Raw genomic sequence first — 15,330 nt, forward strand, 5'->3', positions numbered from 1 at the left:
TCCTTCATTCCTGAAGAACTGGATTTTTGGAATGAACCTACAGTACTAGCTCCTGGGTGTCCCACCTCTCTGCTGCTCCTTCCCCAACCACTTTGTTCACCCCATTATCCCCAGTCGGACCCCACAAGTGTTTAAGGAAACGTCACCTTTCAAGGTCTCCCTACATTGAATACAGAATTCTCTCCATAACCATTCCCTGGATGCACCAGTTCTAGAGGCTTCCCAGAAGGGTGGAGCTGGGCCACAGGACATAGGTAGGAAGCATGGAGGCCCATCCAACGAACAAGGAATTTAAGGATTAGTTGGCCAAAACTTTAGTTGAAGATGGTGCTTTGGGGGACTGGATGGAGGTAAGGCTGAGAGTATCTCCATTACTGGTGGAGGCCCTCCCATCCTGAAATGACCATTACATGCCTCCAAACCTGCTCTTTAGCTTCAAGTACTCAACTCAAGCCCAGTACCAGGCAGTTACCGGACACCTCACCCATTGCCCAACTGTAACCAGGTCCTGTTGTTTTTCCCTTCACCGCAGGCAGAGCCTAGACGTTTCCACCACAGTAGGCCAGGCTGTTGAGGGTTTCTTGCCTCTCTCCTGCAACAACGGACATGACCTCCAGACCACCTACTGGACTTCAGTGGCAGCCTCGTGAACCCCAAGAGATGGGCTAAGCCTCAGGGAGCCTAGACCTTGTTGGTCTGTCATCTCTGCACCCTCCTAGGGGCCATCTCTTTCCCTGTAAGAATTCTGAGATCACCAACACACTATTTACCATGTCTGCACCTATATTATTATAAAAGGAATAGCTTCTAATACTGACTGGTATTAAGAAAACGTTTAAAATGGTCCAATCGTTCTACGTAGTCTCGCTCATTAACAGTTAAGAGGTATATATGGTTGAGTGTAAAATGGAGGGCATGAAATGCTGCCACAATGTGGGTTCATAGCCCTGCCCTACTCCTTAAATTCTGGAGCTCAGCCTCCTCATCAAACTGAACTGGTTACTAGAAACAAAACTCACCAGTTTGGTGCAAAGACTCAATGAGTTAATACGTTGAGTATTTGTAATGTAATGGCATTTATAACAATCCTTCTCCCACTGGTTTGAAGTTGTGGGGGTAAACAACAGCCCTGGAACTTTATGGGACATTCAACCAACACTTTAGCTGGTGGAAAATGAGCCTTACTCGAGAGTCACCTCCCCCAGAAGGAGACACAGGAGGAAGACACAAAACTTAATTTAATAGAAATTTTGTTTGTAGTCCTTACATTCTCAGTGTGAGCCAAGCCAGAACCCACTGCCCCACCCAGAAGTGGCCCAGTCCTGGGAGCAGGGGAAAAAGGGAGATGGTAGGTAGGGGTCAGAGCTCAGGCCCTAGGAGCCCTGTTCTTCCTCAGTGCTGGGGGCTGGGGATGCCACCCTCTTCTCCTGCCCCCCTCTGGGATCCAGGAAGGAAAGCAGATGGAATCTTGGGCCTGGGGCTTCTCTTCCACACTCCCCTGCCCCCTCAGGTTGGAGGGAAACTAAGGGATCTGGGGAGAGAAGGGGACAGAGGAAGGCAAAGATGTCAATCAAGAAAGATGAGGATCAGGAATAAGGACTAAAGGAGAATCAAAGACAAAACATCAGTTTAAAAAAAAAAAAGAGGGGAGAAAAAAAAAAAAACAAAATCCACCCCAAATCAGAACCCGCCTGGAAAAAAATGAAAGTTCTCCAGTCTCATAGAGACATTATTTGGCGCAGCCGGCTCTGCAGCGGGAGCGCTCAGGCCTCAGTCCAGCCCTCGAGGCAGCGGCGTGGCCCCTACAGCTCATCCTTGGCCTGGCCAGCGGCAGCATCTTCCTCTTCCTCCTCCTCCTTGTCATCTTCATCCTCCTCATCCTCATCCTTGTCTTCCTCATCTTCCTTGTCTGCCTCCTCCTCTTCCTTGCGCTTTTTGTCCTCTTCCTCCTCCTTTAGCCTCTGCTCCTCGTCCTGCTTGTCCTTCATCTGCTTTTCTGCTGCCTGCACAGAGACCACACACCTTAGGGCCTGGCCCCAGCCACCAGTCCTACCCACCCCCAAGCCCAGGACCAGACCCTGGTCCCACCTTCGTGACACCCCAGGTCTCATTTCCAAACTCCTCTGCATATGCTTCATCGTTGGTGATAAGGAAGTTGTCAAAGATGGTGCCAGACTTGACCTGGGGGGGCAGAAGGATTGATGGAGAAGTGGTCAGAGGGGATATCGGATATCCCTGGCCTTGGACAAGCCCCCCCCAGCCCCACATGTTCCCATGACAACTACACAATGCCCCTTCAATTTCTTCATCTGTAAAATCGGGTCTTTCAGTCTCTTCAAATATTTTTCTAGTACCTACTACATGCCAGGCATCATTCTAGGCACAAAATGTTTATTAGTGAATAAAACTGACAAAAATTCAGTCCCCCTGAAATGGAATTTTTCTAAATTTCTTCTAGTAGTCACATTTTTTTTTTCCCAGTAGGCTCTACTCCCAATGTGAGGCTTGAACTCATGCCTGTGAGATCAAAACTTGCATGTTGTACCAACTAACTCAAACAAGTAACCCTGAAACTAATTTTTTAACAAGGCTATCTAACCAACTTCTAGTTGTTAAGGGTAGTTAAACAAGTCTGTGTGAAAAAACTTAGGTATCCGGCACGTAATAAGCAGAACTTCAAAGTGGGTGCTGTGAGAACTCCATTAAAGACAGACCAGGAAATTCTTCAGGAAAAGCAGTTTGGGCTCAGATATGCCCGCAGTTGAATGCTACTACCATCCGTTTCCTCCTGGATGACCCTGCAGTACTCCAGGAAGCCCCTCTCTTACCTGCCAGAGATCTAAGCCCAGAACAGCAAAGTTCTCATAGGCATAGATGTTGCTATCAGGGGAATACTCAGGGTTGTCAATCTCTGGGTGGATCCAAGTGCCCTTGTAATCTGGGTTGTCGATCTGCCGGGGCTTCCACTCGCCCTGCAGAAGGGGAAGGGAAATAGTGGTTGAGTGGAGGTCAGTGGGCTCCCCACTGTGCACCCCGCACCCCCACCCTGCTCAGAGCCTGACTCACCTTGTACTCAGGGTTCTGAATCACAGGTGGTTCCCACTCTCCGTCCATCTCTTCATCCCAGTCCTCTGGCTTTTTAGCATCAGGGTCAGGGATGTGCTCGGGCTTGTCCCAGTCCTGAGGATACACAAAAATGTCAGTCAACCCAGCTGTCCTGTGCACCCTCCATGTGGGGAGCCTCTGCCCAAGCACCAACCTCAGGCTTGGAGTCTGTGGGGTCATCAATCTTGGCCCGCTCATCCCAGTCTTCAGGCTTCGAAGCATCAGGATCCTTTATCTTCTTGGGAGGGAGGAAGTCCCAATCATCCTCCAAGGAGCCTGATTCCACCTGGCTGTTGTCAATCTTCACCTCATAGGTGTTATCCGGCCGCACAATCAGGGTATACAGGTGTGTGAATTCATCATCCTGAAGAGGGTGGGAGATGAGTGGCCCCGCCCACCAGGGCTGGCCTCTGAGACTCCCCCATCAGCCATTTGTCACCACCCCCAGTCACACCTTGCAACGAATGTCCTTGTTGATCAGCACGTTCTTGCCCTTGTAGTTGAAGATGACGTGAACCTTCTTGGTGCCGGGGCCACAGATATCGGGGCCTAGGTGAAAAGCGGGTTCAGTTAAAGCAAGGAGGTGCCCGCCATTGCAAAGCTCCCCCCCCTTTTACAAAAGGAAGACTTGGTTCTTAAATTCAGGTCTATAAAGGATCATAAGGCAGGAATCAGACCCTGATGGGTTCTAAAGAGCCAAACACGGAGACTTTTAAAAAGGAAAAAGTAAAAAACAAACAAAACAAAAAACCCGACTCTAGGATTTAATGCCCTCACTGGTAATATCAGGACATAGCTTCAGAAAATCCCGTAAACTAACAGTTTCAGATCAACAATAACAATGCAATGCTCCGTCTCCCTTCTAAACACAAGCCTTAACTACATAAGTTATGTCTCATGTTCTCAAAACTACCTGTGGGGGGCTTTAAGGAACCCCTGAGATTTCAGTCTCCCTGTAAGGATCAAAGGTCAGCACCAGGGCGGGGCCCCTCACCAAACATTATGTTGTATTCAGAGTCTCCGTGCATGTCGGTCTGGTCCAAACCATCTGGAAAGAGCTTCACGTAGCCGCCCCCACAGTCGATGTTCTGTTCGTGTTTCACGGTGAACTGCACCACCAGTGTCTGGCCCTTGTTACTGAAGGGCTCAAATCTGGCCGACAAAGCGTAAAAGCGGGCATCCTGGCTTGTCTGCAGCCCTAGCAGGAGACCATAGTGAGGTCATGGCTCAGCCCCAGCCTCCAGGACCCTAAGCATTGGAGACACAGAGGACGGCCCCTTCCAACCCCTGCCCTGCTTGTGGGGATACCCAGGCTGTGTCTTGTGCAGGGCTTCCCCCAGGAAGTCCTCCTGAATCTGAACACCCACCCGCCCCAGGCTCTTACCTTTATCCTTCTCCTGGTCACCGTAGAACTTGCCGGAACTAAGGACAAATTTACCAAAATCTGACTTGTGTTTGGATTCGATCCAGCGGTCGGTCCACCCATCTAGGGAATCAAAAGAGCAGGTCAGTGCGGCCGTACGGATCTCTCCCCACCGAATATCCGCCAGTGGCCTCAAACTGCTGAAGACTAGGAAACAAATGCCCCTTGACTGACCCCACCCCAGCCTCTAGTTTGACACCTTCAATGGCTTAAGGGCTCCGCCAGCGAATCCTAACTCCGCCGCGGGAGCTCGCTGCACCCTCGACGCTCCCCAGGGACATGGAAGGGAGGCTCGCTTGCGGCTGTCGTCCCCGGAGACCACCGTATTGGTCCTCTAAGCAGTAATTACAGGGGTACAACGCAGACCTAGGCTGAGGGGCCGCCTTCGTCGTCGGGACGGCCTCGAGACGGGACCAGGCCTTACCTCCGTCCAGAAACTGCTCCTTGAAGTAGATGGCGGGCTCGGCAGCGGCCAGGCCGAGAAGGCCGAGCAGCAGCGGCACGGGTAGCAGCATGGCGGGCCGAGGGGGCGGCGGCGCGCGGGCCCTTTAAATCTCTCCTCCGGCGGCGGCTCTGCAGTAGGGGCAGACGCTGCCGCCGGCCGCGCGCTTTTATAGCCTCCCGCCTCTCAAACCAACCTGGCCCGGCCTCTTGTCCCGCCCTCCGCACCTTGTCATTGGTCTGCGGCCAAGGCCCTGACTTTCCATTGGGCCCTTGTCGTCCGAGCATGTTAGGCTGTGCCTCGGAACGCAGGGTTCCCAGATGGCCGATTTCTATTGGCCACACAACTGGCCAATGAAGGTCGACCACGCGTTGTGGGGGCCTCCCACCGGTGTGGTGGGGGCCTCGAGCCCCTAAGCCCAGGTCATGTGACCAGACCTCGACCCAACCCCGCCCTAGCCCGCGCGCTTAGCTTCTGGTCCCGGCGTTTAAAGAACGCGTGCGTGTGCGGGTGTCACCGCGCTGCACCGGGACCCTGCCCGAGCTCGCCCTCTTTCATCCCTCTGCGGGGAGGTGTGGGCAAGGTTTTCCTAACCACTTTCTACTCTGCAGTTGGGGAGCCCTCACTCCGACGTGCTCGCTCTCGCTCTCCCCCGCCCCAGGGCAGGATGGGGCAGAGAGGGCACCAGCGCTCAGGGGCTGGGGCGCTGGGTCTTCACTTACCCCAGTGCCACAGCCTTGCAGGCTAGCGAGTAAAATGCCAGCTCTCTCTTCTCTGGTCCTTAGTGGTCCCTAGTGCTCTGACAGCCTGTCAGACTGCCGCTGTGTGACTGGGGAAAGTCACTTAGCCTCTGAAGTCACAGGAGCCCCTAAGAGGCTAGAAGGAGCAACCTTGGCTAGGTGCCGCCCTACAGAACCGCTTTCAAAGCTGTTAGGGCTGCCCTGGGACAGAGAGAAGGAAGACTAGAAGGCTTGAAGATGTGACTATGGCCTGTGGCTCCTAGAGTTTGGTAGGGTTGTTCCTCATTGCCGCCTCTCCTTTAAACCCTCCCTCAGCCGGTAAAGGGGTCGCTGCCTGTGGTCTCCCGCAAACGGCCTGGCTTTTGCAATTAAACGGCTAAAGAGGAGAGGAGGGGGGTTCCGTTGGAGAAGAAAAAAAAGAAACCAGGCAGATGGTGGAGAAGATAAAGTCCAGGGGAGATGGGCAGGACCCCTGAGACTAGAGTCTTCTGAGCCAGAGGCACGTGACTGACAGTGACTGACACCATTTCCCTGCCCCCAAGCTGCAGGAAGCAGGAAGGAGGTCTGGGGGTTTCCCAAACTCTAAGCAAACAGGCCCTGGACCTGGTAACATGGAAATGGAGTGTGGAAGGAGGGAATCCTGGCAAAAGAGTGGGGAAGGAGTGCTTCCTTGATAGTGGTGGGGACAAAGAAAAAGGAGGAATGGGGAGTCTTGGAGAAGTTGGGGCTCTGCCCCAGGCATATCCAGTATCACCCAACCTGCACCCCCTCATGAGGAGCCCCAATCTGGGGTGATCACTCCAGGCCTGCCAGTGACCCTCCCACCTTCCCTCCCTTCCACCATATGTCCTGCACACATGAGCTTGGTGCTTCCTGCTTGAGGGTAGACACTGTGACTGTCTTACTTCACCAACCCCCAGTGTCTCTTGCAGCACCTGGCATGGAAGAGGGTTAGAACCTACTTGCTGTATGACGGAAAGACTCTTGGAGGAATTAAATAAAAACAAAGTAAGTGCTTCGAAGCTAAGAAGGGACGTGGAGATCCACATACTGAATTTTTATCAGGACCTCACTGTAGGGTCAGGATTGGGTGATATTAGGTTACTAAGATCTTTTCAGGCTCACATAATAAGGGTGATGGTTAAATGAGTAAAGGTGTTCTACTTATGATAGTGCTTGTCACATGGTCCACAATCAATTTAGTATTAGCAAGTATGCATACATGTGTGGACAGTATTTCACTTAAATCTCACAATAACCTGGGCTTGTATCATCTCTACCCAGGCAAGGAAACAGGCACAGAAAGATTAAGTGACTTGGCTGAGTGACATAAAAGGGATTAGAATCTACTTGCACGTCTACTATAATCTCCACTGGCCATATGTGACTATTGAGTATTTGAAAAGTAGCTGGTTCCAACTGAGATGTGCCATAAGTGTAAAACACACATCAAATTTTGGAGACTTACTGTGAAAAAAAGAATGTAAAATATTACATTAGTAACTTTATAGTATTGAAGTGATAATTTGGACGTATTAGGTTTGGTAGATTCTTTAATTTCATCCATTTTGTTTTGAACATTGCCACTAGAAAATTTAAAATTAGATTTGTGTCTTGCATTATATTTCTATAGGCCAGTACTAATTAGGGTATCCATTATTGCCCTGACATTGATCTTCTCAGAGCATGCAGAGATTGGAGTGGGATCTGAGGTGTTCATAGTTTCTGACACCATCTCTACCAACTGCTTGTAGAACTGTGGGGAAGTTGTATCACCCTCTTAGGCTCCATTTTCACAACTGTGAAAGGGGGATTAAATTAATATCTACATCAAAGTTTTGGGGAAAATTAAATAACACACCTGAAGCACTTAGTACTGGACAGAGGACACAAGATATCCATACAGGTTAGCTGCTACCTTGACTATAACTATTATTAGGTGAGTCTCTCTCCCTTTTATAAAGGGATGGTCCCTACCTAGCCTCCCTTTAAAAACTTATAAGTCGTTGCTATCAGCAGAATGACCATCTCTGGAGCCCACCACCTACAGCCCTCCTGCAGGCCAAGAGCGAATCCCAGAAGGGCAGAGGGCTCCTAGGCTCAGAGAGAGGAAAGTCCAAGGTCACACCGCCTGCTGGAAGTGAGGCTGGATGAAACTTAAAACAACGCTGTGATTCTGTCCTTGACGTGGGCACTTTGGCCTCTCTGGTCAACCAGACACCACTAGTCTAGCTAGGGCGGAGGCAGGCACTGAGTCTCTCCCACCCTCTAAGGTTCAATCGCCACACCGAAGATGGCGGCGTCTTGAGCCTGGCCACCGGTCCGCCACACGCAAGATGGCGACACACTCCCGGCGCCGGTTCCGGTTCCGGTTATTCAGGCCCCGGGTGGGACACGCTGAGCACGCTGGCCGCAGCCATGGCGGACGGCCCGGTGGCGGAGGTGCTGCTCCGGCATCTAGAGGCAGCCGATGGAGGCCTGGACAGCGCGGAGCTGGCGGCTAAGCTGGGCGTGGACCACCAGGCCGTGGTGGGCGCCGTGAAGAGCCTGCAAGCGCTGGGCGAGGTGAGTCGGGCCCGTGATGCCGGGCCTCCTCGCTTTGGCACCTGTAGTCCCCTTGCCCAGAAGGCCCTGCCTGCTGAAGAATCCTTCGGGAGTCCAGCCTAGGGTGCGCAGGCAGGGAGTCTGGAACAAGTGAGAGCCCAGGAGCACTCACGTTCTGCACTCAGTAAATGTCCATTGAGACATGGTAGGCGTTAGGGAGGGCAAGATGGTGAACGAGGAAGATGCGGTCTTGGCCCTCACGGAGGTTGCGGTCTAATAAGGGAGATACTCAGGTGACCCTCCGAGTGATGGCGGAAGTACAGGGAGCCCAGAGGTGACACCTGGCCCAAGCTTGAGAGTCAAGGAGAACGTTCTGGAGGAGGTGATAGTCATCACCTTCAGTCGGACCTCTGCACTGAGGAGAAAAGCTCCAGAGATCAATGGCAGAAATGGGAAACGTGTAGAAAGGCATTAGTAGAGCCAAAATTTGCAAGGCCTTGTAGGTCTTTATCTCACGGGGGTACTGGAGAGCCATGGCAGGAGCTGGAGCCAGTCAAATGTGTGACCTGTCTGCATCACTTTGGGGAAGGATTGTCAGGAGTGGGACTAGCGGTGAGGGGCCAAAGGCAGAGGCTGGTACATCCCCAAGCTAGAGGGCATGGTGTTGGGTTGTGGGGACGCAGGTGGAATGGAGAGAAGATTCAGGAGAGGGAATGAAAGGAGATTCATGGCAAGGCAGGGAGAGCATGGATGAAGCCCAGCCTTTTTTGACCTGGATAAGTAAAAGGTTGATAGAGTCATAGGAGGAAGATTCTGAGAGGCCTGTGGGCACACCCAGTAAGCTGGATCCTCAGGGCTACAAATCAGAGAACATAACCGGGCTGCATATTCATTAAGCTCATGTTCTGTGCCCCACTTTGGTCTCGGCCTTATTTATTGTCTAGTCCTTGTCATTAACCCAGGATGGTAGCACTGATATCTCCATTTTGCAGCCTGGACACCTTCCGAGCACTGGTCAGTAACTTGATCAATGTCACTAGAGGAACAGGCAAACGTGGATTTGAAATTAAGTGTTCAGGCTGCAGAGCCTGGGGTCATCAGTGCAGAGAGGGCATTGTGAATGGGGTAACAGTACCTTGATTAATGTGAAATTGACTTGTGTTGTCACAGAAGGTTAAGTAGTGGCTATTTATTATGGTTCGGTCTAACACAGCCATGGTAATGATGACAATGATAGGAATAGTGGTTAGAGTTCATGCAGTATTTGGTACTGCTAGACGTTCTCCGTCTTTTCCATATGTTAATTCAATAATTACTCAAGAAAACTTCCTGGGGTAGAGCCCATCACACCTTTCTCTTGCTGGTAAGAAAACTTGCTCACGGAAGTTAAGCAACTTTCCCAAGGTCACACAGGGAGTAAGGAGCAGAGCTGGGAATTAAGAGTGAAGAGGGAGCTAAGCCCTGTGGGCCCCACCCAGCCTTGCTTCTCTGTGCACGACCTGAACCCATCCTCATCATGGAACTTTGGATTCCTGTGTGTAACAGGGCGCCCTTTTCTGACACCCTGGGCACTGAGATGCAAACGTGTTAAATGTGGAAACGAATCAGTTCACCTGGGACCTTAAAAAACCTTCTCAGATTTAAAAGCAATAGAAAGAACTTATTTTTTGCTAGGTACCATTCTTTTTTTTTTTTTTTTTTAAAGATTTTATTTATTTATTTGACAGAGATAGAGACAGGCAGCGAGAGAGGGAACACAAGCAGGGGGAGTGGGAGAGGAAGAAGCAGGCTCCTAGCGGAGGAGCCTGATGTGGGGCTCGATCCCATAATGCCGGGATCACGCCCTGAGCCGAAGGCAGACGCTTAACCGCTGTGCCACCCAGGTGCCCCCTGCTAGGTACCATTCTTAGTACTTTACTTCACCCTGGGAGATGTGAGCCATCTCCGTCATTATCCTGTGTCACAGAAGGGAAACTGAGGCTCGGCAAGGGGTGTTCACTCACCTGGGAAGTGGCGCAGCTCAGATGTGAAGCTGGTTTCAGGCACTGTGCAACCTAAGCGCTTTGGTGAGGGCGTGCCTGGCTCTGAGCCCTGTCACTGTGGGTCTTCCCTCCCCCCATCTCCCCGCAGATCATTGAGGCTGAGCTGCGCTCCACCAAGCGCTGGGAGCTTACGGCCGAGGGCGAGGAGATGGCCCGGGAGGGCAGCCATGAGGCCCGGGTATTTCACAGCATCCCCCAGGAGGGCCTGGCCCAGAGCGAGCTCATGGTAAGGTCCTAGGGGCGAGGCCTAGGGAAGTGATGGGGTGAAGTGGCCCTCGTGCTTCGCTCACTATGACCTCGCTCCCCCAGCGACTGCCCAGTGGCAAGGTGGGCTTCAGCAAGGCCATGTCCAACAAGTGGATCCGCGTGGACAAGAGTGCAGCCGACGGGCCCCGGGTGTTCCGAGTGGTGAGTCCCTGCATGCAGAGGGGCAGGCGAGTAGGTGGGCCCCTGGCCGTCACAGCCTCTCACACCCATCATCACGGCAGGTGGACCGCGTGGAGGACGAGGTGCAGCGGCGGCTCCAGCTGGTGCAGGGTGGGCAGGCTGAGAAGCTGGGTGAGAAAGAAAGGAGTGAGCTCAGGAAGAGAAAGCTGCTGACTGAAGTGTGAGTGGGTGCCCCCCCTTCCATCCTGTGTCATCCACTTGGTCCTCGGGATTGGGGGGACAGAGTCGCCCCACCCACACTGGGCCACAGTGCTCAGTGTCCTCCCAGCTCTGCTTTACCATGGGGTTGTCAAGCACTCATGCCAGGCTCCTGCCACCTCAGGGCCTTTGCTCATGCCATGACTTCTGCTGAGAATGGTCTTCCCTTAAGCCAGGCTTGGGCACCAAACCATGTGTCACCTTAAAGAGGCCATCCTGACACCCCTCTCTCCCTTTGAGTTCCATAAAAGCTGGCCACTTCTGCTCTCCATACTGAGTGCCATGTTTATTTCCTTTACAGCTCTGATTTCAATGTCTGAAATTCATTGAATGCCGGGACCTGGACAGGCCTAAGGCTCTGCTTTCCCAGGGCTGACATACCCTTTGAGCAGATACCGAGTGGCATAGCGGTTATGAGGACATAGGCTGGAGGAGGGCTGCCCAGTCCAGGTCCTGGCTCTGGCACTTACTTATTGGTTGTGTGACCTTGGCCAACTCACCTGTCTTTCTGGGCCTCAGTTTCCTCGTTATAAAATGGCCTCTTTTCCACAAGGTAGTGGGATGATTTCAGTGGAGTAGAGCCCGCCCCGAGAGTTTACCTGTTATTCTTGCTCAGCTCTATGCTCAGTACATTGAGTAAACCCTGGCACGTGGTAGATTCTCATTAAGTATTTGTTGAATGAGTAAGTGAGCGACAGAAGGATGTAGGCATGGACTGAATAAGAGGGTTGCAGGTGATGATGAATATCAGGAGGAAAATAAAGCAGAGTGACTTGGTGGCTGGTGTTGGGGTCAGCATCAGCTAGAAGATCAAGGGAAGCCTCTTGAAGGAGGTGACAATGGTGTCCCCTCCTCCTGTCTGGCCACAGGACCCTGAAGACCTACTGGGTGAGCAAAGGCAGTGCCTTCAGCACCAGCATCTCCAAGCAGGAGACAGAGCTGAGCCCAGAGATGATCTCCAGGTAGGGGGTGGCCCCAGGAACTGGGGCAGGTCGGGGAGGGAGGGCAGCCCTCACCAGGCCCACGTACCCTGCATCCCTCAACAGCGGCTCCTGGCGGGACCGGCCCTTCAAGCCGTACAACTTCTTGGCCCATGGCGTCCTCCCAGACAGCGGCCACCTGCACCCTCTCCTCAAGGTCCGCACGCAGTTCCGGCAGATCTTCCTGGAGATGGGGTGAGCACGGGGCCGGGGTGGGGCCGGCCCAGCCACTGGGCACCAGCAGCACAGTCAGGCTGTATCTCCCTCCAGGTTCACAGAGATGCCGACTGACAACTTCATTGAGAGCTCCTTCTGGAACTTTGATGCACTTTTCCAGCCCCAGCAGCACCCGGCGCGTGACCAACACGACACCTTCTTCCTCCGAGGTGGGTGGAACTGGCCGCGCAATCCAGAACTTTTTGGAGTGGCATACTCATTTCACAGAATAAATTGCATCCTCGGTGCGGCCAGCCGGGCCGCCGTGAGCTGGTCCCGGCAACCTCTGTGACCTCCTCCCATGTCCCCTCCTGCCCACTTCATGGCCCTTGCCTGCGCTGCCAAGCAGTTGTCTGCCAAGAACCATCGTCTCCCAGATCTTCAAGGCTGGCTCCAGCATCAAACCTCTGCTGATGGGTCACCTTACAGAGGCCACCTTGACATGCCCTTCTCCCCCTGAATTGTAAAAGTCCCTCATCCCTTGTTTTCAGGTGTGGTTCCCAATTTTTCCTTTTGTTCACAGTGTTTAGTACTGCCTGAAATTGAATGACTTTCCACAATGGTTGTTAGCTAACCACCCCACCCCCCCGCCCACCAGAGGCAGGGGAGGCTAGTGAGTGCCTGTTACCTGGCCAGGAGTAATAATGGCATTGCTATCATCATTGTCATAGCACCCAAAACTTACTAAGGTCTCACCATACACCTGTCTCTGTTCTAATTCTGCCAACTGTAGAAAGTAGCATTGTTTGCTCTCTTTTACAAAGGAGGAAACGGGCTCAGGGAAGGAACATCACTTGCCCAGGGTCACACAGCTTAGATGTGGTGGAGCTGGGATTTGATGTCAAGCTTTTCAGGTGCACCAAAATTAATGTTTCTGGAAAGGGATCTTAAGAATTCACACCTTCACGCAACAAATGGTTGCTAAGCCCCTCCTGTGTGCCAAGGTCTTTGTTAAACATCTGGATTACAGCCATGAATGAAACATGAAGTCCTTGCCCTGGTGAGACCTGTGTCCTGGAAGGATAGATATTTATTAAATCCTGAGTTATATGCAGATGCAGTAACACAAGATGGCAGAAAACAGAGTGAAGGGGAAAGGGGCTGTCAACTTAAAATCAAGTCTTTGTTTACTTACGTAAAGGGCAAAGGAGGTCAGGGAGAGAACCATATATGGGAAGGAAAGTTCCAGGAGGGAAAGGCCTGTGCAAAGGCCCGGAGGCTGGAATGTGCCTGGTATGCTCACAGATCAGCTGGGAGGCCCTGTAACTAGAGGGAGTGATCAACTAGGAATGGGCAGTGACAGGACAGTGTGGCCAAAGAGAGAGCTTTGTCCCCACCCCTCGCCCCCTGCCCCAGGGAGATGGAGGGTTCTGGGCAGAGGGGGTGTGTAACTGACTTGGGGGTTCCCAGGTATCCCCCGGCTGCTGTGGGTGGCAAGGGTGGGAGCTGCACATGTTGCTGTCTGTCCTCTGTGCAGTGGCTGTTTGCGAAATGCTCCTTGACTGACCAGATGATGCTCTGTCCTGCCCAGATCCAGCTGAGGCCCTGCAGCTCCCAATGGACTACGTCCATCGGGTCAAGCGGACCCACTCTCAGGGTGGCTACGGCTCACAGGGGTGAGACGGGACCAGGACTTCGGGGCGTCAGGGGGGAGGAAGGTTGGGGGGGCTGAAGGCCACAACACGGACTTCCCGTTTGTCCTCCCGAAGGTACAAGTACCCCTGGAAGCTGGAGGAGGCCCGGAAGAACCTGCTGCGCACGCATACCACGTCGGCCACCGCCCGCGCCCTCTACCGCTTGGCCCAGAAGGTGCAGCTCAGCCCGGGCGGGAGAGGGGAGGCAGGGGGCTGTCCTGCCGACCTTCTGACCTCCCGGGCCTGGCCTGCCTGTCACCCCCAGAAGCCCTTCATGCCCACCAAGTACTTCTCCATCGATCGTGTGTTCCGAAACGAGACCCTGGATGCCACACACCTGGCCGAGTTCCACCAGATCGAGGGCGTGGTGGCTGATCATGGCCTCACCCTAGGCCATCTCATGGGTGTCCTGCGGCAGTTCTTCACCAAGCTGGGTAGGCAGGCAGGCAGGCTGCAGTGGGCGGTGTGAGGAGAGCCACAGGAGGATGCCATGCCGCCAGGCTTACCCTCCACCCCTCTGCTCACCTGCTTCCCCTGCCCAGGCATCACCCAGCTGCGCTTCAAGCCGGCCTACAACCCCTACACGGAGCCCAGCATGGAGGTGTTCAGCTACCACCAAGGTCAGGGTGGAACCTGGTACTGGGATGGGGAGGGATGGCTCAGGCTGCCCACAGCTCAGCCTGGGTCCCTGTCACTGCCGAGCCCACTCCCAAAATCACTGCCAGACCCAAAGTCATCCACAAGACCTGCTCTATCCTTCTCTCTCCCCTGTAGGCTTGAAGAAGTGGGTGGAAGTCGGGAATTCTGGGCTCTTCCGCCCTGAGATGCTGCTGCCCATGGGGCTTCCCGAAAATGTGTCAGTCATTGCTTGGGGCCTCTCCCTGGAGCGGTGAGTGCCCAAACCACTTAGGGTGTTTGGCTGCCACACAGGTGCCTTGCTGGGACCCTCCTGCAGACCTTCAGCCCCATGCATCTGTTCTTCATTCGACAAACCTTTAGTGAGCGTCTGCTGTATGCTTGGTGCTATGCTAGGAGAATGACAGCACACATCCCTGCCTCTGTGAAGCTGGGCTCGTAGTGCAGTGAGAAAGATGGCAGTTAGCAAGATAAACAAGTAAACTGAACAAATAAAGTTTAGAGTGTGTCTGAAGCCAGCAAGTGCTGAACGGAGAACACAGCAGGGAAGGCTAAGGAGACAGTTATCAGGGAAGGCTTCAAGGAGGAGGTAGTGTCTGAGCAAAGCCCAGAGATGGATGAAGGGGTAAGCTAGGGGCACATCTGGGGAAGAGTATTCTAGGCAGCAGGAACAGCCACTGCAAAGACCTGGAGGCAGGAATGTGTGTGCTGTATTTGGAGAACATTGAGGAGGCCAGTGTGGCTGGAGGGAGGGAGTAGGTAGAGTGGGAGGAGATGAGGGCGGAGAAGTGACAGGACAAATCATTCAGGGCCTTGTGAGCCCTGGGAACAACTTGGGCTTTTACGGAGGTGGGAACCATCAGAGAGGGCTTGATCAGAGGAGAGCATGACCTGACGTAGCATTAAAACTGTTTTCCTCCCCT

General features: G+C 53.1%; 2 protein-coding genes across 2 annotated transcripts in view; one reads left to right on the top strand and one right to left on the bottom strand.

Annotated features, from left to right (window-relative positions):
- Window positions 1-1,220: 1,220 nt before the first annotated feature.
- Window positions 1,221-5,123, bottom strand: CALR (calreticulin). Its single transcript, XM_045774551.2, has 9 exons — window positions 4,953-5,123; window positions 4,490-4,591; window positions 4,100-4,303; window positions 3,560-3,654; window positions 3,260-3,469; window positions 3,067-3,180; window positions 2,829-2,972; window positions 2,089-2,181; window positions 1,221-2,003 (listed from the first exon to the last, which is right to left on the bottom strand). The coding sequence occupies exons 1-9, from the start codon at window positions 5,041-5,043 to the stop codon at window positions 1,803-1,805; spliced, it is 1,254 nt and encodes a 417-aa protein (XP_045630507.1). The 5' UTR covers window positions 5,044-5,123; the 3' UTR covers window positions 1,221-1,802.
- Window positions 5,124-8,085: 2,962 nt separating this feature from the next.
- The window catches only part of FARSA (phenylalanyl-tRNA synthetase subunit alpha), a 9,203-nt gene continuing 1,958 nt past the window's right edge, over window positions 8,086-15,330 (top strand). The window contains exons 1-12 of the mRNA XM_045774587.2: window positions 8,086-8,275; window positions 10,385-10,522; window positions 10,606-10,704; window positions 10,785-10,903; window positions 11,811-11,903; window positions 11,988-12,116; window positions 12,192-12,307; window positions 13,669-13,753; window positions 13,847-13,946; window positions 14,037-14,205; window positions 14,314-14,391; window positions 14,546-14,660. Coding sequence (XP_045630543.2) covers window positions 8,129-8,275; window positions 10,385-10,522; window positions 10,606-10,704; window positions 10,785-10,903; window positions 11,811-11,903; window positions 11,988-12,116; window positions 12,192-12,307; window positions 13,669-13,753; window positions 13,847-13,946; window positions 14,037-14,205; window positions 14,314-14,391; window positions 14,546-14,660 — 1,388 coding nt within the window. The 5' untranslated portion in view covers window positions 8,086-8,128. The remainder of the gene's footprint in view (window positions 8,276-10,384; window positions 10,523-10,605; window positions 10,705-10,784; window positions 10,904-11,810; window positions 11,904-11,987; window positions 12,117-12,191; window positions 12,308-13,668; window positions 13,754-13,846; window positions 13,947-14,036; window positions 14,206-14,313; window positions 14,392-14,545; window positions 14,661-15,330) is intronic.

Source organism: Ursus americanus, chromosome 14 (assembly GCF_024610735.1).
Source record: "Ursus americanus isolate L20-20 chromosome 14, mUrsAme1.1.p, whole genome shotgun sequence".
Taxonomy (NCBI): Eukaryota; Metazoa; Chordata; class Mammalia; order Carnivora; family Ursidae; genus Ursus; species Ursus americanus.